The 22,776-nt window shown below is 40.3% G+C and overlaps 1 protein-coding gene across 1 annotated transcript in view; it reads right to left on the bottom strand.

Annotated features, from left to right (window-relative positions):
• Positions 1-22,776, bottom strand: part of LOC148538908 (uromodulin-like) — a 202,808-nt gene that overhangs the window by 162,285 nt on the left and 17,747 nt on the right. The window contains exon 3 of the mRNA XM_088451929.1: positions 22,314-22,466. Within this exon, the coding sequence (XP_088308055.1) occupies positions 22,314-22,466 (153 nt within the window). The remainder of the gene's footprint in view (positions 1-22,313; positions 22,467-22,776) is intronic.

The following is a 22,776-nucleotide window of genomic DNA, read 5'->3' on the forward strand; positions in this document are numbered from 1 at the left end:
CACATTCAATCTATCTCTAAATCCTGTTACATACTTCTAAGAAACATAGCCAAAATTTGATCATATCTTACACAAGACACTGCAAAACTCTTATACACGCACTCATAATTTCCCGCATTGACTATTGCAATAGTCTCCTTATTGGTGTTCCCAAAAACAGGCTCTCCCCACTACAATCCATTTTGAATGCAGCTGCGAGGTTGATCTTTCTCACCAAACGTTCAGTGTCTGCTGATCCACTCTGTCAGTCCCTCCATTGGCTGACGGTCTTCTACCGTATTCAATTTAAAATACTTACACTCACACATAAAGCTATTAACCAAACCACACCAACATACATCTCTTCACTTATCTCAAAATATCTTCCAACCCGACATCTCCGTTCTGCACAAGATCTGCGTCTCTCATCCCCGCGCATTACTTGTTCCCATGCATGGTTACAGGACTATTTTCGGGCTGCACCCACCCTGTGGAATGCCCTCCCATGCACAATAAGACTTTCCACTAGTTTCCAAACATTCAAGCGTTCTCTGAAAACTCACCTCTTTAGACAAGCTTATCAGATTCCAGGACCGCCCACCTAACCTTTTATAGCTCCCTATCTAACTCTCTTCTTATAGTAAACACCTATCACATCTTCTCTTTCTTCAATTGAACATCCTCCTAACCCTAGGCCAACTTTCCAGTGTGATTGGATTATACAGCCCACCAAGAATATCTGCAATTGGGCTGGACCAATTTGCAATAGCACCTCTCCTTGTGTATCAACACCTATTTCCCTATAGATTGTAAGCTTGTGAGCAGGGCCCTCTTACTCTTATGTATGTCATGTATGTATGTCTTTTACAACCCAGTATAATGTTAATCTTGATTCAAATTGTAAAGTGCAACGGAATTTGCTGCGCTATATAAGAAACTGTTAATAAATAAAATAAATAAATATATATATATATATATATATATATAGTATAGCCACAGGCTTGGCACTTTTCCTCCAGGACCAATAGAATTGGTGCCTCCCACAAAAACGGGAATGATAGAATGCAAAACGGCAGTGGCACTCACAGTAAATAAGTTTAAAGCCCCAGGACAATGGACCACAGGCATGTTTATTAAATCAACGTTTCAGTCCATACCTTCATCAGGAATAAAATACATTAAAAAATCAGCTTACCTATATACATAAGAAAACAACACCACGAGTGATAGTTTTGTGCACCCACATAATGGCCATAAATTCAGGATTAAACATATCCTAACCTGCACTAGCCAATATGTCATCTACTACATTAGGTGTCCATGCGGATACCTAAATGTAGGTAAAACTGCCAGACAATTCCGTGAGCGTATGGTGCTGCACAGATCAGCAATACGTATGGCCTTAGCAGGGAAGGACAATGACCAGCTGGTGGCCCCTCACTTCAGGGAACATAGGCATAATTTGTCTGCCCTCCATTATGAAATGATTGATCAGATCCCTGACTCTAAATGGGGGGTGACAGGTCAACCGCGCTGTTGCAATTGGAGGCTAGGTGGATTTTCCACCTGAACACAGTGCAGCCTCATGGGCTAAATGAAACTCTGTCCCTGACATGCTTTTTGTAAGTTCCCTACATGTCTTTGATATCATTTAACATCATCACGTTTAGCTATGCACTTGATGGTCTGTATTAACTCTGTACTATCATATGGTTTCTATACCCTACTGTTAGCATTGTTACCAGTTTTGTATATGTATATGTTTGTCTGATTTCACTTTTTTACTGGCTGCACTGTTTATGTTTATAGTGTTGCCATGGTGAGCTGTTTGCCGTACGCCACGCGTGCTACGCAGTGCACGATGATGACATCATGGCTCAGCTCTGGGGTGTTGGCGGGGTGCACACTCATGGTGTTGTCTTCTTATGTATATAGGTAAGCTGAATTTTGTGTGTATTTTATTCCTGATGAAGGTTTGTATGGACTGAAACGTTGATTTAATAAACATGCCTGTGGTCCATTGACCCAGTGCTTTAAACTTATTTACCGTGAGTGCCACCGCCGTTTTGCATTCTATGGGTATATATATATATATATATATATATATACAGTATACAGATGATATTCTATAGTGTGGCCTGGCAGCCTCACATATGTAAGGAAAGAGGCGGCACTCCTTGGTGATGACAAAAATATCTATAATCAAAACATCATATAAAAGCCATACAAGGTGTCGGTGTTGACATTTCAAGGTCCTGAGACATTTTCATCAGGATAGTGATGAAAAGGTCTTAGGACCTTGTAACGTCGACACTGACACCTTGTATGGCTTTTATACTGTATGATGTTTTGATTACAGATATTTTTTTCATCACCAAGGAGTGCCGCCTCTTTCCTTACATATGTTAGGCTGCCAGGCCACACTATAGCATATCATCTGTATTACAATTTACAGGAGGGCACACTGCCTACGTACAAATTTCATGCTGAGTGCCAAGCTTATGGAATTATATATATATATATATATATATATATATATACAGTATATATGGATGTAGTTATGAGACTGGCATCAGCGATCCTGACGGTCTCAATATCAAGAGTAAGCAAATAAATTACTGCGCTGGTGTGTCCCTGTCAAAACAACATACATATACACATGTAATTAATTATTAATAAATTCATTAAAAATGTTTGTAATACAGTACTATATACCAATGAATATAAAATCCTACAAATTAGTAGTAAATCTAAGCACCAACAATATACCTATTAATATGACATGGTTCTATTAGTGCACCACAATAGTCTATACAGACAGATACTAAGGCAATGGACAACAATAGTAGATATGTATCCAATGGTACCTCAAATATGCAACAATGTCCAATATGCATATAAAAGTAACTAGTTATAACAATAAATGGTAACCAAAGCGCTACACCTGAAATAAGAGGGGGAGGGGGGAGGAGTAATGTTCCTAAGCTGGGAATGAATATGTATTACTGTTGATAATTCAATAGATGCAATCTAATCAGTCATGCATGTTTGTAGGAGTCTTTACTATGAATAAACAACATAATAGTACATTTTATACAATGTGAATTCAAACTCTGGAAAGTGTGACACTAGGACCGCTGTCTGGTTTACAGTGTCAGCAGTGATATATCCAATGTTGATATATGCCCAGCTGGGCATCCTCAGATTGATCACTTAAGTTCATACACCATCAACTGCAGTAGTCTCATAAAAACATATATAGTATGTTATGCACAGTCATAAATGCTTCATCAATGTGAGATACTTAATAGAGGTTCTTGGTAATTGTTGCAATGCCTGGTACAGTAAGTTGAGAAACTTAAATATGCTAAAATCCAATGTATGTGTCATGAGACCTGTGGCATCCCGCTAGTCTGTGTAGGATAGTGAGCTCAGTTGCCCCGGGGGATCTTCTTGGAGAAGTAGAGTACGGTGAATACTGACTCACAGGAAAATGCTCAATGACTTGACGTAAAGTCAAGTATAATCACTTGAACACCATAATTAATATATTTTTGTTAATCTGAACATCTGTATTTCACCTTGGCCATTGAAAGAATTTGTGCAATCAGCATGCAAGAATATAACTGTAGGATTCCTGTACTAAGATCGGAAGCAGGACACTTATGACATATGCCACTGCAGAACCCATAGCACAACCTTTTCAATTGTTTGTAAAATCTACCATTGAAAAAGAAATAGTTGTGTGTTAACGTAAACTCAAGAAGCTTTAAAAAAAGCTTCTTGGTAAGTGCAAAGGAGTAAAACAGCAACGTGTTTTGGCAATGGCCTTTATCAAGCTGGATAACTCCTAGTATCCTGGATCCGGTTTAAATAGGAAGGAGTTATCCAGCTTGATAAAGGCCATTGCCGAAACGCGTTGTTGTTTTACTCCTTTGCACTTACCAACCAGCACTTTGGAATATAAAGATATCTAGATACCCACCAGCTTCACCCCATCTCTCCTACCAAAGAGACCGGAGGCTGCTTTCTTAGCTGGACACGCTGATTGTCTTTGCAGCTGACATGGTGGTTTGCAGTACGGAAGCATCCGGCTGTTACTTCCTGCTGGCAGTGGTGACACTGTCAATTCCCTCTCCACTGGCAGAGTGAGTGAGTGGGACTGCTGCAGATATGAATGGACCGAGCCGTGGTCCGCCTAACTGTGCTTCTGTTACTGGGATTTGAGCTGGAGACCCTTCATGACTGTGGTAGGATACCATTACAGGGGATATATTCAGTCGTCTCCATAATCGGCCTATTGACCTTTGATTAGGTGTGATGGGACAATACATATCTTTACTATATTACATTTGAGAGGTATGACCCATTGCTCACATCTAGCTTCATTCTTCTGGATTTAATAAGTGCTGGACGTTTATATTCACGGTACATACACTCTTCAATCTGTGAACAGTTACTTTTTTATGCATATAGGACATTGTTGCATATTTGAGGTACCATTGGATATGCATTTACTGTTGTTGTCCATTACCTTAGTATCTGTATAGATTATTGTGGTGCACTAATAGAACCATGTCATATTAATAGGTATATTTTTGGTGCTTAGATTTACTACTAATGTGTAGGATTTTATATTCATTGGAATATACTGTAGTACTGTATTACAAACATTTTTAATAAATGTATAAATGATAATTTACATGTGTACAGTATATGTATGTTGTTTTGACAGGGACACACAGCGCAGTATTTTCTTTTGCTTATTCTGTGTAATTTTGAGGTTGGCATACTTCTTTTTATACTGCTGCAGGGTGCCTCTAACCTAAACAGACCCACACAAGTCCAGTGTATATATACAGTATATATAATTTGATGGGTCTCAATATCAACTAAAAAATCCTGACTAGGGACTTAAGATAGGCGTAAAAATACTGAAGGGGGAGGGTTAGGGTTAGGAACCCCAGGGGGAAGGGTTAGGGTTAGGCACCCCCAGGGGGAGGTTAGGGCTAGGCACCCCCCGGGAGGGCTAGATTTAGGGTGCGGTAAGGGGGGGTTAGGGTTAGGCACCCCTGGGGCAAGGTTAGGGTTAGGAACTAGGGGGGAGATTTATAATTTATTTTTCTTACAACACATTATACACTTTCTGGGTATCTATCTTTTCCTTCATTTCTTGCAGTCTCTGATTTTTGCTACATACTTAAAGATTTTTTCTTCTTTCTTAATTGTTCTCATTATTTTCTCACATTTATAAAATGGATTTCACTTATTCCACTTTACCTCACCCCTCCCTAGGATCACCTTCAGTAACAGTGTGCAAATCAGACTAGACCAAAATAAGTTTTTTTTATCTATTGTGCCTTTCGTCTTTTCTCAGTTTCTCAACTGAGATCCTGTAACATTATACATAGTTTCTTTTCTAATTCACTTGTCCACTTTTTTCATGTACCAAGCTCCCATTTCACATTTTCCTGTGTTCCAGTTACAACACTACCGTGTCACCTATATATCACAATACAGGTTGAGTCTCCCATATCCAAAATGCTTGGGACCAAGGATATTTTGGATATCGGAATATTCTGTATTTTGGAATATTTGTATATCATATTGAAATGTCTTAGGAATAGGGCCCACATCTAAATACATAATGCATTTATGTATTATATACACCTTATACACACAGCCTGAATGTTATTTTAAACAATACTTTCAATAATTTTGTGGCTCAAACAAAGTTTGTGTACATACATGAAACTATTTTATGTTTCATATACACCTTATACACAGCCTATAAGTCATTTTATATTTTATTTTTTAATAATTGTGTGCCTTAAACAAAGTTTTTGTACATTGAACCATCAAAAATCAAAGATTTCACTATCTCAGTCATGCTAAAAATATTCTGTATTTCGGAATATTCTGTATTTTGGAATATTTGGATATGGGAGACTCAACCTGTATCACCATCTCTTCATCTTATCTGACTCCCTTTTTTCTACTTTTATTTCACTTAATACTTTGCATTTTTATTTCTCTTATATTTCTAAATTTGTTTATTGATATTATTTATTTTATTTTTATGTATTTTTATTTTCATTCATTCCAGATTCATTTTTTATTTACATCAATATTTATTTATTAATGTTTGTATTTTCCACTGCCTTATTTATTTCTATTTTGTCTAGATATAGTTTTTTAACAACTGCTACTACTACAGGCTTTGGTATATTCCCCTATATTTATTAATTTATTATTGTATGAGTTTGCTTAGTCTTTTTAAACCTTTTCTTTTGCAACAGGTTACAACATATCACTTTTATAATTTGATTTATCACAATCTCCTTTATATAATATATCTTAATTTTCTGTATTTTTATACTTTCCCTGTTTTTAGTGACCTACTTTAATCTACAGAATGTCTATTCTGTTAACCTTGTTTTCTATTTTCCTTTGTTTATTATAAAACTTATGTGTCAGACAATTACAGTTCTTGAATACTATTTACAGTATGTGATAGCAATTGCTAATTATTGTCTACGTGCTCACAGATTGAATCTATTGACCATTTAATTGTTTGTAATTGTCTATTGTCTACCTACACATGCCAATCATGGAGGCATGTACAATGATTGACTGACCTTTTGAATTTAAGCCATGACCAGCATACTAGCAGGTCAGGCTGATACTGGTGATCAAGCCCGGTGACTCAGGGTAAAATGCGCGTCCAGCAGCACGGAGGTTCCTGTCGGCATCGACAGGGACTCAGACCTTGCTATTCGGTTAAAGGAGATATCCCGATATCTATGCAGGTTTAGCCACGTACAGGTACCCCTTCTCTCTCCCTTCTCGCTAGTCACTGTCTCATCTGGTCTGATGGGAGCAACCTGCAATACTCTATAGTATCAGGGTGCACGCTGGTTAACATCTACACGGACAGCAGAAGTGATGTTTCTTTCTTCCTATTTGTTAATGCTGGTAGGTCTGACCCCTTCTTACTGTATGTTCACTGCCTATGGGCACACATTCATAGGGTATGTAGTCAAGAAGCCGACCGCCGGCTTCCCTACTGTCAAATTGAAATGCCGACCGCCGGCTTCCCGACTGTCAAATCCCGACATGGGACTAATGATAGGCATCAAAATCCAGATGCCTATCATTATCCACCCTCCAAAATCCAGACACCTGGCATACCGAACAAAGGTAAGCCAGGCATCGGGACCTTTTAGCCGCGGTTGTTGGGGTTAGGTTTAAGGACTCCCGGGGTGGCTTAGGGTTAGGCACCCCCCCGGGAGGCTTAAGGTTAGGCAAGGGGAAGGGGGAGTTAGGGTTAGGCACCCTCAAGGGGAGGTTAGATTAAGCACCCCTCTGGGAGGGTTAGGTTTAGGGTGTGGGGAGGGGGTAGCTTTAGGCACCCCTGGGGGGAGGTTAGGTTTGTCACTAGGGGGGAGGTTAGGGTTAGGCACCCCTAAGGGAGGATTAGGGTTGGGGGGTAAGGGGTAGGGATAGCCTACTAACCTCCGCTGTCGGGATCTTCACCCATTGGGCTGCCGATGTTGGGATTTCAAACGTCCGGCAGTCATACATACCAATTCCATTCAGACTTGCTGCTTAATTTACAGCTATATAAACTCTCTATCTCTGCATTATCGATACACACCATATTAGAATAAGGTATAAGGATATTTTCTCTCCACATTTTTTTGCTCATGTTATGATTCAGTGTGTGTATTTTCTAAGAATGTGCTATATTGAGATCAGATGTCTAAACAGACAACCTTCATTTGTGATTCATGTCCTATGTCTACAGAAGACCTGCAATTGATTTATTCTTTTTTGGCTCATACCACTGTGAATCAAAGATCTGTTAATTTAAATAGATTTATTAAGGGCTTATATTGTTTCTGATACTACAAAATATATGTGTTGCGGTTAAATATCTCTAGTCCCTTTGGCACTATATATGCCAAATACTACAATTTATTTGTGAGAGCAATTTTTAATTTTCATTGTATGTATATGAAATGTGACAATTGATATTCTACAAGTAACATTGTTTCTATTGGTAGCATACCAATGATTATATATGAGATGTGACAATTTATACTCTGCATGCTACATTTTTTTCTATTGGTAACATAATAACAAGTCATAAGCTACCAGTAGAGTGCAACACTTATGAATCGAGAAGTATATAAATACTCCTGAATCCTTGCTTTAATATTTTCACCAATATTGGAAACTTGCGTTTTGACAGCCCGTAATGTACATCAACCAGTATGTATAAAAAGTGTCGATGTTGTGCTATTTGTTTTTAAGAATATTTTCCACTTTACTGTGAAGCAGATGGGTGTTCTCTACCATTAAGGTCTATGGGGCCCATTTCGACCCGGACGCTAAGCCGCGTTTGTTCGCTATGGGTGATTGTCGCCCGTCTGCACATGTGTAAGCATCGCAGTGCATGTGCGCTGCGATCTGGAATTGTGCGCTCATTGTACACAGACTGAGCGCTACTATGAGTTACAGTGCCAATTGTGGGTGGTAACAGGGGAAGGTGAACAGGGGAGTGATGGTGCGAAGGCTGGCATGTCTGGGCATCAAAACGGCATTTAATGGGCGTCCATAATTAGCATGGAAGCGTCATTGTACATGTCACCTGGTTGTATTTCAGCTTGCAGTGATCGCAGTGTTTGTGGCAGGGTAGGGTCTAGCTCAAGCGCTGCGTGCAGCTCCGATGGCTCTCGTTGTTACTGATTAATCATACATTTCCTGGAGATGAAGTGTACTAAGAAAGAAATGTGGGCATCTTTACACCAGCATGTGCTCACTCTGCTGTCGCTCTCAGGGCCTGATTCAGAGCCGGACGCTATTTGCGCTCGCTCATCCTGAAAAAGGGGCTGGCTATTTAAATTGACCGTTCGCTCTTTGCGGTCTGTTGACGCCTTTATGTCTGAACGAGCGAACAAAACATGCGGATGTTTTTTGTAAAAAACACCCCATGGCCGCTCACATCATACGTCATCTCCGCTATTTATTAGATTAATCGAGTACATCGAAAGGCGAATGAACTGCTCGCTATTATTGTGGTAGCATTTTCCTACTGCAATCATGCGAGCAGTTCTGGCTAAAAGACACCCAACTGACGTGGTCGATGACGCTGCTTTGTTAATTATGCACACCCATTAAACGCCCGTTTTGACCGTTTGGCACGCCTGCTTTCGGATCTCCACTCCCCGTTTTCAAGCACCTTCCCCTGTTACCACCCACAAACGCCTCATCCTGTCACTCAAATTAGCTGGCATTCGCTATATTGCGAGCACACGATTTCTGACCGCACTGACTGGTTCGCGCATGCGTACTAATACCCATACGCATGCGCAGATGTGCGAACATCGCTCCGAACGAACGAGCGGCCACTTACGAGCGGCTCTGAATCAGGCCATCTGATACATAGAGGGCATCTTTACGCCAGACATTGCGATCGTGGAATTTGCATACCCGGCCGCTTTTGGATGCGAGCGATCATGGTTTAACATCCAGGTATGAATCGCCCCCTATATTTACTAGACTATATGTGCCTGGTGATTTGTTTTTTTTATTTTTTAGGAATATTAAAAACTATGTTTTACTTCAATTAATCTACACATATAAGAAGGTTTGCCCCCACTAAGGGTTCTTCCTTTTGTTTTATACCCTGTGGACTCCTCCTTTAGGATCTATTTGGTAGTATTCAATTTTGACAGGTTTAAGGGGTTAGAAATTTGACCCATGAAGCCTCTTCTGAGCCTTCCACTTGAGGGATTTGGACAAAAACTTCACAGAGTGGTAATATTGGAACTAGGGGGTTGAGGTCCCGGTCAGACCTCATGTAGATGTGTATGCTGGGCAGAACTTTAACCCGGGGAGCCTGTACTGGGCTTTCCACTGGATGGATTTGGATGAAAACATCACAGAGGGGTGGCAATTGGTCTGGGGTGTCTAATGGAGTGGTTGGGGGTCCCGGTGGAACTCAAGGCAGAGTATGCCAGACAGTACTTTGACTCAGGGGACCTTTACTGGGCCCTCCACTGGATGGATTTGGACAACATTACATATTAAAACTTAATAATGCTGGGTACTTCAGTTAGTAATATCTAAATATTGTGCATTCTTGCTAATTAATTTCAAGAGGAGTTTTATCCACCTTGATATCTCCCATCTAGTCTATGGAAATACTTTGCATTGCCTCATTTCATTTCTTTAAGTACGTTATTATTATATTGTTATTATAACATTTTATATATAGTCCTCCAGAATCTATCTTTAAACTGTTTTTTGTTGTTAGCCTTATTGAAACATTGCTACAAAATATACCTTTTACTTTGATTATATTAAACACATCACCATCAGTGTCTTCACAAAGATTTTAGTGCAGAATTAGACCAATGCCATTGCTCCAATGTACAATCTTCTCAGGTCCTGTATCTCTTTATTCCAAATAGTCCTTAAGTTATGGTTAGTGTACCCCAGATAGTGTATATTTGTGGATAGTGCAATGATAATATAAGTGACCATTAAGTGGTTATACTTATACACAGGGCCAGTTCCAGGGGTCGGAGCACCATGTGCCGGCACTTACTAAGGCGCTCTTACATCGCACGTGGTGAAATTGGGGGCATGGTCTAATTAACACAGGCCACACACCCTACATGATGTTATTTGGAGGCGTGCCCACATGGCATGCCTCCAAATAATGTTAGGCTGGGGGTAAAGCCCAGCCCTCCATCACTGGCTGGGCTTCCCCCAGCCCTCTCCCATCAGTGAATGCATGGCATGCGCATGTGTGCTGCATCCATTCACACTCTGTACTGCGGCAGTGGGGGTCACACCCACCTAGCCCAGCACTGCCCAATCTTGGAGCACCATGGAAGTGTCCAAAAGCGCCGTGCGGCCGCTGGGTGGGTGGGCATCCCGGCACACAGTGACAGGCAGAACAGCCAGAAAGTGACAGGGCCGGCGAGGGTAAAATGGCTGCAGAAAATCGTCAAACCCCCTGTAGGCGGCGCCCTTGTGCACTCAGGTGGAACATGGCTAGAGCCGGCCCTGCTTATACATATATGCAATATACAAATTTTTTGGGCATCTACATCAGTCTAGGCACCTCAATGCAATATAAATATGTAGAGTAGATCTTTACATATGGACATGGTTTTATTATTGAATTGTGTATTATCTTTTTAATGAAGCTGGTTTACACAGGGATGTGCAATTGAGACATGGAAATGGTTAAATTATATTAAGAACAGTGATAACCAATCAGCAGTCCCCTGGCAGATTTATATTGAGGCTTTTGCAACTTGTGACCAACCCTCTGATGAAAACACCACGTCATACGGTAGAGAGACATGTCAGTTGACCCTTGGAACGCATCAGTTGACTTTTTGAAGAAGTCTGAAACCCAAAAACTGGAAGTTGCAGTCCGTATCTTTGGCGGCATTAACTAGCTTGTTGCAGCATCATGAAATGCAGGGAACACCACAAATTAGGAGCGGAGGTATCTCTGCCTTGGATCTAGGCATTACCAGCAACTCGGTGCAAGCAACTAAAATTTTATACTGTTACCAATGCGCAGCAGATCAGAAATCAGTCAGCAGCAAACAGGCACAAAAAATTATCCTCTCCCAGAAAGGGGAAGAGGTAAGGAATGTGAGATTTAAACTTCTATAGAAGTCCAAGAGCTCCCTATCACCACTTTGTGGACTGTGCTTATTCATTTGGAGCAATTAAATTGCCAAATGATAATATATACAACTGTATTTACATTTCCTGTGACTTGACTATCATAGTAATAATATTATTTTTCTGGTTTGCTGCTAACATCTCCAAGACCTGCCTACCCTAGAAAAAGAATGTCTTTTGCACTGGAAGATGACAATTACTTTGTAATATAAAGCCCCTGAGTAATTCCTGTTTCAAACTAAATTAAGTAATTTTAAGAATAGGGGGTACTGCCATAGACTGATAGAGGAAAATGAACCAATATGTGGTGCACTGAAAAAAAATAAAAATAAAAATAACCTTTATTCTATTAATTAAAATTGTACAGTACATAGCAAACATGTGTATAGCGAAATATAAAAAAAGATATTGAGAATTAGTGAAAAAGTTAGAAATTGTGCAAATATAAAATTACACTGTATGCCTCATAAAGAATCTTCTGTGATAATAGTGAGTGTCTATTCCTTTGTATGTTCATATACAGTGTAGATATTGGCGGGGGGTACACTCTGAGTTTGAAAATATCATTCTGACAGTTTAATCGTCATTAAGGCCTATGTATCTTCACCCTGATGTGTCTATATACACAGAAGCCTTTATATACCTTTATTAATATTGGTCATGTAATCAGCTCCTAAAAATAGTGGTTTAACATTAAACATCTAGTATGTCATTGACAAGAGCTGTCCTTGATTGGTAGTGTAATACCCACTGCGCTGTCTATGGTTGGCAGTATAATGTTTACTGCACTGTTGTGACAAGGTTATTAAAGGTAGAATGCAGATGTATATAGGGGGAGTATCTTTCACTCATGGCCAGCTCCAGGGGTAGCCGCCAAAACTCTCACTTTAGTAAATTTACCGCCTGCTCTTCTATTGTCTGATCCAGTATTAATTGTTTTTTTTAACACCAGGACAATAATGCTACTGGAGTTAATTGTAACTGCTACACCAAGTGAACAAACAATGTTTTGTTGACACCAGAAAAAATGCCTTTTTTCCACTTTTTAACTTTGGGGTGCAGTTTACCGGGACATTTCTACACCCACCAAGTACAGTAATACATCCTGCCTCTACAAAACACACACTCTTGAAAAAAAATGCTTACTTATAATAAAGACTTGAAATATATGTTTTTAACACCTGCAAAAAATTACTTTTTTCCACTTATTATTTTTGGGGTGTAGCTGATGAGGAAACATCTTCACTCACTAAATTTAGTAATATGTGCTTTGTCTACGAACACACAATCTTAATATAGTACAATTTTAATAGAATTGTATTAAAAGACTTAAAATGACTCCTTAACACCAGCAAAAAAATGCTTTTTTTCTTTTCATTTTTGGCGTGCAGCTTATGGGGATATGTCTACACCCACTAAGTAAAGTAATATATGCTGCCTCATTGAAACACACACTCTTAAAAAAAACAACTTTAATTAAATTATAATAAAAGATGTGAAATGTATTTTTTTGCAATTATTATTATGTGTATAACAAGAAAGATGTTTTCTTCATTTGGGGTGCAGACATAGCACAGTATATTTGGACAAATAATTTTGAAGTTGAAATCACACTGTCTCTGCCCTCATACATAAGTGACTGACAATGTATATGTTATATACTTCAGTGTAGACACTGACAGATGTCCTTGTGAAAAACAAATGCAAGTTCACTTTAACAAACATACACAAACACAATAGCCTGTTTTCAGAACTGGATTTCAGGTGCTAATATGTATGACAAACACAGTAACATGTTTGCACTGGATTGCAGTTGTTTGTTGCTAGCTAGTGTGTTTAACAAACATACAGTAACAAAGACACACTGCAAGAATGTGCCACCTTGCTTGAAAGTTTTTGTTCTAGTTCTTTTTTTTCCATATACATCAGATTGCATATCTGTACCAATGCTGATTTGCTTTTATAGCCCTGTCTGATTTACCATTGTTTTTGTTTTTTAAGTCTTGCCTCACATCCACTCATTTCTAACATTGTCTACTATAGTATCTACTTCTTCATCCTTAAAAAATCCATAATTATTATGCTTAATAATAACCTTATGGACCTCATGGGCGGTGCAAAGTTTATGGGTGTGCTAGGCAAAACTTCAGCCTACCACCTGCCCCAACCCTTTTTTCCATCCCCTCAAACACATTATGGCATATGTTTAAACAAATTTTCAAAACCCACGAGTTTTTGCTGATTTTAACTGCCATAATATAAAAGAGAAATATTAGTAAATACTAAATCAGACTTGTTTTGTGATATGTTATGGGGATTTCTTTATTGTCTTTATAAACACTGATAGCACAAAAAAATATCATTGCCCTTTTAAATCTATCAAAATCTGCAAAAATCTAAGGTTTTGAAAACCCACTGCTTATTTAATATACCCCATAATGCAGTATATTTTTAGCTATATCAGATAAGTATTTTACATGTTAAAGATTTTCTCTCCATGCTGCCATCTTCTTTCCAGTATACAGACCAAAATGTAATAATAGCAGAAAGAATATTTTTTTAATTAAAAAATACTCTGTTAGAAGAGGATAAGGCTTCCCTACTGTATATACTTTATGTACTAATTTTACTGAGTAAGGGCTCCTTGTGCAGCATAAGTAGTACATAAAGTATATTGGGAACACATCCTCTTATATCAGGGTATGATGTTTAAAGTAATAAAGCTTACTGTGGCTATTAGAAAGAAGGGACCCCCTCTCGGTACACTGCTAAGCTCCATTGAGATTAAACTCAGTCAGCACTGTCAGCAGCAGCTTGGAGCTCCTCATTGTCTTGGAGGTGGAGCTCTGTCTCTACATGTCATGCATTACTTATAGGACAGGAAGGGGAGAGGAGTGCACAGACGCTCTGTCAGGTTGCAGCATGCATTTTAATGAAAGATGTTTTAGCCGGACCAGAGCAAGGGGAAAGGAATAAGTGCAGGGATGGCAACAGCAATTTGTAAGATTCATGCTGCTGGTAGCACTATAGTAAATAGATTTAGGATGTCTCTTCAGAGACATCCTTAATTTTTATGCTATGCATCATCTGTGGTGCCCCCCCAGGCCTTTTCACCCTAGGCATCTTCCTAATGGAAGCGCCAGCCCTGCTACTACTTCATCAAATCCTTTTAGCTCTCATCCTTACCCACTGGTCCTTACTCCTTCCTAAATGTCTTCCCCATCTGTGTCACTGCTGTCTGTCTGCTCCTCCTCTTTAGAATGTAATGAGCAGGGCCCTTCTTCCCCATGTGATTTTCCTTCTATTACTCATACTATCATCTACTCATACTATCATCTACTTCTAACTCCCCACAACAGCACCTAAGACTTGATTGGTGATGCCCTGCTACTTATTTGCATGTTATGTTCTCTAATGCAGCAATGTTTATAAACCATGTCCTTTTCTGTATTGTTTTATATTGTACTGTACTGTTTTGTACTCGATACGAGGCACAAAAGGAAGAGCTACAGTGGCACGATAAGTGCTGTTATAGTATATCTCCCCCAATGGGACTAATGTGAGCTATTGGAGTTGCAGTGACAGTACATTATTCATATACTGAATAGCATTATTAGTATTTGTTAAAAAGACCCACACCGCCCCAAATGTGGCAGTTCTAGAACATTGAAAATGACTAAAAGATATACAACCATAACATACATAATACATAGTAATAGCCATGTTCCAAATAAACCTAATCCGTAATCTAATGGGGATGTGGCAGCTCTCCAGCAATATGCAGTGTTCATGTAACATTACTGTATTTATGTAGGAAATTATATAAGGGCTACTTTTTTAATTGCCAAAAATGTTAATTCAGAGATTCTATATATACTGCACAATACATTTGCTAATGAGTGCATTTTACGCCACAGTACAGTATATGCATATGCACATTTACATTTACAGTTGATTTAGGTATACTGTAAGTGCCAGGAACATAGCAAGGGTAGTGCGGCTGGTGCCATGGCACAGGGCACCACAGGTCAGGGGGCGCTGTTTGGGCCTGTCAAATATCTGTTTATTATCATTCTCACTTATAAATTTCTCTTATTTCATCCCCAGCATCTCCTGACCTCTCCTATCTCTTCCATTGCCCTTCCCCATGAGGCAATTCCCCTTTTTTGGGTGGATCATGTCCCTTTGAATAATGAGGAGGTCGCCAATGCATTCTGGCACAGGGCACCAAAAAGTCTAGTTACGGCTCTGGTAAGTGCATCTGATGTACAGTATGACTGATGTACCCCTGGAACATATGATTCTGACACAAAGTTGATGCATCCTGTGATGTGAATGCTTCAGCACATGGCCTCAAATACTCTACTGATATGATTGACTTTGTCAGTGTGTCACTCTGTTAATGCGTACAGTATGCGTTCAATTCATACTGGCATCTGGCCTGTGCTGTAGTTCTTACGCACTGCAAGGATTTCTGGCATTGTATACCAACAAATGCACAATTCAGATAAAGAAACTTTTTATTTAAAACTGTATTTTAGAATTAAATTGTCCTTTACTGTATGTCAGATTATAAAATGCCCCATATGTGCAAGCTCATCTCTATAATATATAGTCACTGATCATATTTCTGTGACAATGAGTGATATACAGTATATACAATATAAAATTAACCAAAAATAAGTTACAGTAAAGCTACACATTTACTTACACATGTTGTAGCAAGGAAAGAACTATAAATATTTCTGTTAAAACACAGCTTTAGCTTTACATAATAAATTTAGTTTCCCACAGAATACTGTTCAACATTCAAAATTGTGATTTTAGTGTGTATATAATATATATATATATATATATATATATATATATATATATATTAGGGATGAGCAGGTTCAGATTCATTAAATCCAAACCCCCCCCGATCCGAGACGGGAACCGAGTCCGGCTCAAGTTTTCCCACCAGACTCGGATCTGACATCGAGGCAAATCGTCATCATCCCGCTGTCGGATCTTGCAGGTTTTGGACCCTATAAAAGGTCCCCGCATCTGCGTAATTTTTCACTCTGGTTGTGGACAGTGAAGAGGGAGGGTGGGAGTTAGGGCTGGCTGGGATGTGTTGTGCTACTGTTGTTCATAGGGGCTATATCCACTCCAAAGTCCATAGGGACTAGCTGGGCTGTGTTGTGCTGCTGCTGTCCATAGGGGCTGGCTGGGCTGTGTTGTGCTGCTATGGTCCATAGGGGCTGGCTGGGCTAAATTGTGCTGTTCTTGTCCATAGGGGCTTGCTGGGCTGTGTTGTGCAGTCAGTTGTCCATAGGGGCTGTGTCCACTCCAAAGTCCATAGGGGCTGGCTGGGCTGTGTTGTGCAGTGTCTCATAAAGGCTGTATGCCTAAAGGGGTGCAGCAGTGTTGTCCAGGGGGTGATCTGTCAATCAGGGTTGCTCCTCCCAAGTGCAAAAAAACAATTCTTTTTTTCTATGTTTGTGAATTGTGTGTGCAGTAGCCGCATGTGCATCAACAAAGTAGCAGCGCCAAGCGTGCGCCTGTGTCATAAGTAAAGGGCTTTCTGGCTCCTCTGTTGAAGTGTGGTATAACCCCCAAAGTGCGCTCCAAAACAAATAAAAAAATATTTTTTTCTGTTTGTGAATTGTGTGCGCAGTAGCCGCATGTGCATCAACAAAGTAGCAGCGTCAAGCGTGCGCCTGTGTCATAAGTAAAGGGCCGGCTGGCTCATCTGTTGAATGGTGCTGTAACCCCCAAAGTGTGCTCCATCCAAAAAAAAAATTAAAATATTTTTCTGTGTTTGTGTGAGCCTTAGCCGCACATGTACTCTTATCAATATCACATTAATGGAGGACAAAAATGTGTCCAATAAAAATATAAAAGGGAAATATCAAGAACCTTGTCCTCCTAGTACTGAAGCTGCTGCAACTAGTCATGACAAAGACGATAAAATGCCATCAACATCATCTGCCAAGGCCGATGCCCAATGTCATAGTAGAGGGCATATAAAATCCCAAATGACAAAGTTCAGGAAAATGACCCTAAAAATACATTTAAATTGTCTGAGGAGAAACGTAAACGTGCCAATATGCCATTTACGACACGGAGTGGCAAGGAACGGCTAAGGTCTTTCCCTATGTTCATGACTAGTCGTTCAGCTTCACATGACGATGGAAGCTCTCCTCTCGCTACAAAAATCAAATGAGTTAAGCTGGAAAAAGCACAGCGAAGAACTGTGCGTTCTAAGAAAATATCACAAATCCCCAAGGAGAGTCCAAGTGTGGTGGCGGTTTCGATGCCTGACCTTCCCAACACTGGACAGGAAGAGGTGGCTCTTTCCACCATTTGCATGCCCTCTGCAAGTGCTGGAAGGAGAACCCACAGTCCACTTGCTGATATTCAAATTGAAGATGTCACTGTTGAAGAACAACATGAGGATATTGGTGTAGCTGGCGCTGAGGAGGAAGTTCATGAGGAGGATTCTGATGGTGATGTGGTTTGTTTAAATCAGGCACCATGGGAGACAGTTGTCCGTGGGATGAAAAAGCCCATCACGGTCATGCCTGGGCAGAAGACCAAACATTCCACCTCTTTGGTCTGGAAATATTTCTATCCAAATCCGGACAACTGTCTTGCCATATGTACCATATGTAAAGGTGGAAAAAGTAGGGTTAGGATCATTAACCAGCAAGGAACATCCTCCCTTATAAGTCACCTGCAGCGCGTTCATAAGTTACTGTCAAGTTCAGAAACTTTGGCTAAGACTATAAGCAGTCCAGGGACACCTAAATCCCTTTGTCGTGTTGTATCCAAGCACCTGCAAACCACACCATCAACTCCCTCCTCGTCAATTTCCTCCTCAGTCAGGATCGGAAGTAGTCCTGCAGGCCATGTCACTGGCATGACTGACTCCTCTCCTATCCGGGATTCATCCGGAGGATCCTGCACTGCTATGCCTGCTGCTGCCGCTGCTGCTTTTGCTGCTGGGAGTCATTCATCATCCCAGAGAGGAAGAAGGAACACCACTACTTCTTTTACTAAGCAATTGACCCTCCAACAGTCCTTAGAGAGGAGAATGAAGTACGACAGCAGTCATCCTGAAGCAAAGCGGATAACTGAGGCCTTGACTGCTATGTTGGTATTAGACGTGCATCCGGTATCCACCATTAGTGCAGTGGGATTTAGACAATTGATGGAGGTAGTTTGTCCCTGGTTCCAAATCCCATCTAGATTCCACTTCACTAGGCAGGCGATACCAAGAATGTACAGATATGTCAGAAAAAGTGTCCTCAGTGTCCTAAAAAATGTGGTTGTACCCAATGTCTACTTAACAACGGACATGTGGACAAGTGGAACAGGGCAGACTAAGGACTATATGACTGTGACAGCCCACTGGGTATATATATTGCCTTATGCAGCAACAACAGCAGCATCACCAGTAGCAGCATCTCAGAAATGCCAGCTCGTTCCAAGGCAGGCTACTCTGTGTATCACCAGTTACAGTAAGAGGCACACCACTGACAACCTCTTAGAGAAACTGAGGGAAATCATCGCCCAGTGGCTTACCCCACTTAGACTCTCCTGGGGATTTGTGATATCTGACAATGCCACCAATATTGTGCGGGCATTACATCTTGGCAAATTACAGCACGTCCCATGTTTTGCTCACACAATAAAGTTGGTGGTGCAGAATTTTCTGAAACACATCAAGGACGTGCAAGAGATGCTTTGGGTGGCCTGAAACATTTCTGGCCACTTTCACCATTCAGTGACCGCTTGCCAAATGCTGGAGTGCGAGCAAACTGTCTTGAACCTATCCTGCCATCACCTGAAGCAAGAGGTTGTGACATGGTGGAACTCAACCCTTTATATGCTTCAGAGGATGGAGGAGCATCAAAAGGCCATTTGAGCCTATACATCCACCTATGACATAGGCAAAGGAGGGGGTATGCACCTGACTCAAGCACAGTGGAGAATGATTTCCGTGTTGTGCACGGTTCTTCAGCCCTTGCCACATGTGAAGTCAGTTTAGACACAGCCAGCTTGAGTCAGGTCATTCCCCTCATCAGGCTTTTGCAGAACCAGCTGGAGAACGTGGAGGAGCTAAGATGGAGCGATTCCGCTCAGCATGTGGGACTTGTGGATGAAGCCCTTCAATTGCTTTGCCAGGATTCGAGGGTGGTCAATCTGTTGAATCAGACCACTACATTTTGGCCACCATGCTCGATCCTAGGTTTAAAGCCTACGTGGTGTATCTCTTTCCGGCCGACACAAGCCTGCAGAGGTGCAAAGACCTGCTGGTGAAAACACTGTCAGCTGAAGCGGAACGTGACACGTCAATAGCTCCTTCTTCATTTTCTCCTGCAACTGGGGCTGCCAGGAAACAACTTTGGTATCCTAAGCAACCCGCTGGTAGTGAAGTAGGGTAGGCAGGACCAATTTTGGACATCTGGTCCTGACTGAAGGACCTGCCAACAATTTCTGACATGTCTACTGTCACTGCATATGATAATGTCACCATTGACAGAATGGTGGAGGATTACATCGGTGACAGCATCCAAGTAGTCATCTCAGACAGCCCGTACCTGTACTGGCAGGAAAAAGAGGCAATTTGGAGGCCCCTGTACAAACTGGCTCTATTTTACCTAAGTTGCCCACCCTACAGTGTGTACTCCGAAAGAGTGTTTAGTGCAGCCGGAAAACTTGTCAGTGAAAGGCGTAGGAGGTTGCTTCCACAAAATGTGGAGAAGATGATGTTCATCAAAATTAATTATCAATTCTTCCAGGGAGACCAGCCTCCAGAAAGTACAGAGGGATCTGTTGTGGTGGATTCCAGTGGGGACGAATTAATACTCTGTGAGGATGAGGATGTACACAACACGGAAGAGGGTGAGGAATCGGTGGATGAGGAGGATGAGGACGACATCTTGCCTCCGTAGAGCCAGTTTGTGCAGGGAAAGATTAATTGTCAGCTTGTTTTGTGGGGGCCCAAATGAACCAATCAATTCAGCCACAGTCATGTGGCAGACCCTGGTACTGAAATGATTGGTTTGTTAAAGTGTGCATGTCCTGTTTATACAACATAAGGGTGGGTGGGAGGGCCCAAGGAGAATTCCATCTTGCACCTCTTTTTTTCTTTGCATTATGTACTCTTTGGGGCCTAGTTTTTCAAACTGCCATCCTGTCTGCCACTGCAGTGTCACTCCTAGATGGGCCCCATGTTTGTGCCGTCCATTTGTGTCGCTTAGCATAGTCATCCAGCTACCTCAGTGCAACCTTTTGGCCTAAAAACAATATTGTGAGGTGTTCAGAATAGACTGGAAATGAGTAGAAATTAATGTCATTGAGGTTAATAATAACATAGGAACAGAAAAACCCACAAATTCTGTGATTTTAGCTATTTTTATGCTTTTTTCCAAAAAAATACCGATCCAAAACACAAAACCCAGAACCCAAAAAACGGAAGAGGTGGTTTTGGCAAAACCAATCCAGATCCAAAACAAGAAGAAAGATCCAGATCCAAAACCAAAACATGAAATGTGGCCAGTGCACACCCATAATACTGTGTGTGTATATGTATATATATATATATATATATATTTATATATATATAGATAGATATATATAGAGTAGGATGTAGCGGACGGCACTCAGTGAGACTTCACAGCTCAAAAAACGACAATAGCACAGCTATGTACTGGTCAACGTATCAGTGTGGATACACTTTTATCATGTCTTGATAAAAGTGTATCGTCACTGAAACGTTGACCAGTACATAGCTGTGCTATTGTCGTTTTTTGAGCTGTGAAGTCTCACTGAGTGCCATCTGCTACATCCTACTCTACTTATTACTATTGGAAGGGCACCGGAACATACGCTTACATTTCGAGTGCCGGGCCAGCTTGGACTCTCTCTCTCTCTCTCTCTCTCCCTCTCTCTCTCTCTCTCTCTATATATATATATATATATATATATATATATATATATATATATATATATATATATATATATATATATTATAACCACAGCAGCCAATCATATATATGCTCTAATTGTCTATCTTGAACAAAACAGATAAAGGCTCATTTCTGATTGGTGGCTATGTTTTAGTGCAAATTTGAGCATTTTTTAAAATACTATATCTTTCTTTAAATAAATTTAAAATTCACTGCCCTTAGAGCTGCAAAATACTAGTTTACAGACTATCATTTATAATTTTACAACTGTGGCTACTTATAAAATAGGACATTATAACTGAGCATTTCCATAATTTAATAATTCCCTTCTTCAAGCATATAATGAACAGTACTACCCATTTTATCATCTATCATTGTATAAGCTGCATGTAATCATACTCCAAACTTCCTCATGTAAAATCAGAACAAAATAAACCCTGTACTGATCCATCCAATCCGTGCACCCAATGAAACCAAAAATATAAACTTTAGCAAGCTTCTCACCTTTAGTGTTCTGCTATTCTGCACTATGCCATTGGGAGGTATGCATGCAGCCATTGTTCTGATATATCTTACTTTTGTCAGTCTTCCCCACAATAGTAACCATTCAACCATTTAAACTAAATATATAGTTATTAATATAGTTTAAAAACTCCATACCTGGATCATTAAATTCCATCAAAGAATACTGTCGTATTTCAGATGATTCAGAAAGACTGTTGAATAGAAGCCTGGTCATCTCTTTCAGATTATATGTATACCACCAGTACATAGATCCAGATGTGTCCACAACATAGGTCAATGATGGAAGTTCTAGGGATATATGAGAGTTTAGGAGTTAATTGAACTGTGAACTCATTTCTGTAGACAAGAATGCAAAATACATTTAACTGGGAACAACGAGAAACATCAGCAAAATATAATTTAACAATCAAGTACAGTACCAGGGGCGTATATATTATGGGTGCAAGGTGTGCATTGCAAACAGGCCCCTGGGTCCAAGGGGGCCCACACCGCATACCCTGCACCCATTTATTCAATACTTACCTCTTCAGAGTCCTGCATCGGTGGTAAGCTGCTCACTACAATTCACTGCAAAATGGCGTGGTGCTTGAAATCACTT

The sequence above is a fragment of the Taudactylus pleione genome, unplaced genomic scaffold, assembly GCF_031769625.1.
Source record: "Taudactylus pleione unplaced genomic scaffold, aTauple2 ptg000032l, whole genome shotgun sequence".
In the NCBI taxonomy this organism is placed as follows: Eukaryota; Metazoa; Chordata; class Amphibia; order Anura; family Myobatrachidae; genus Taudactylus; species Taudactylus pleione.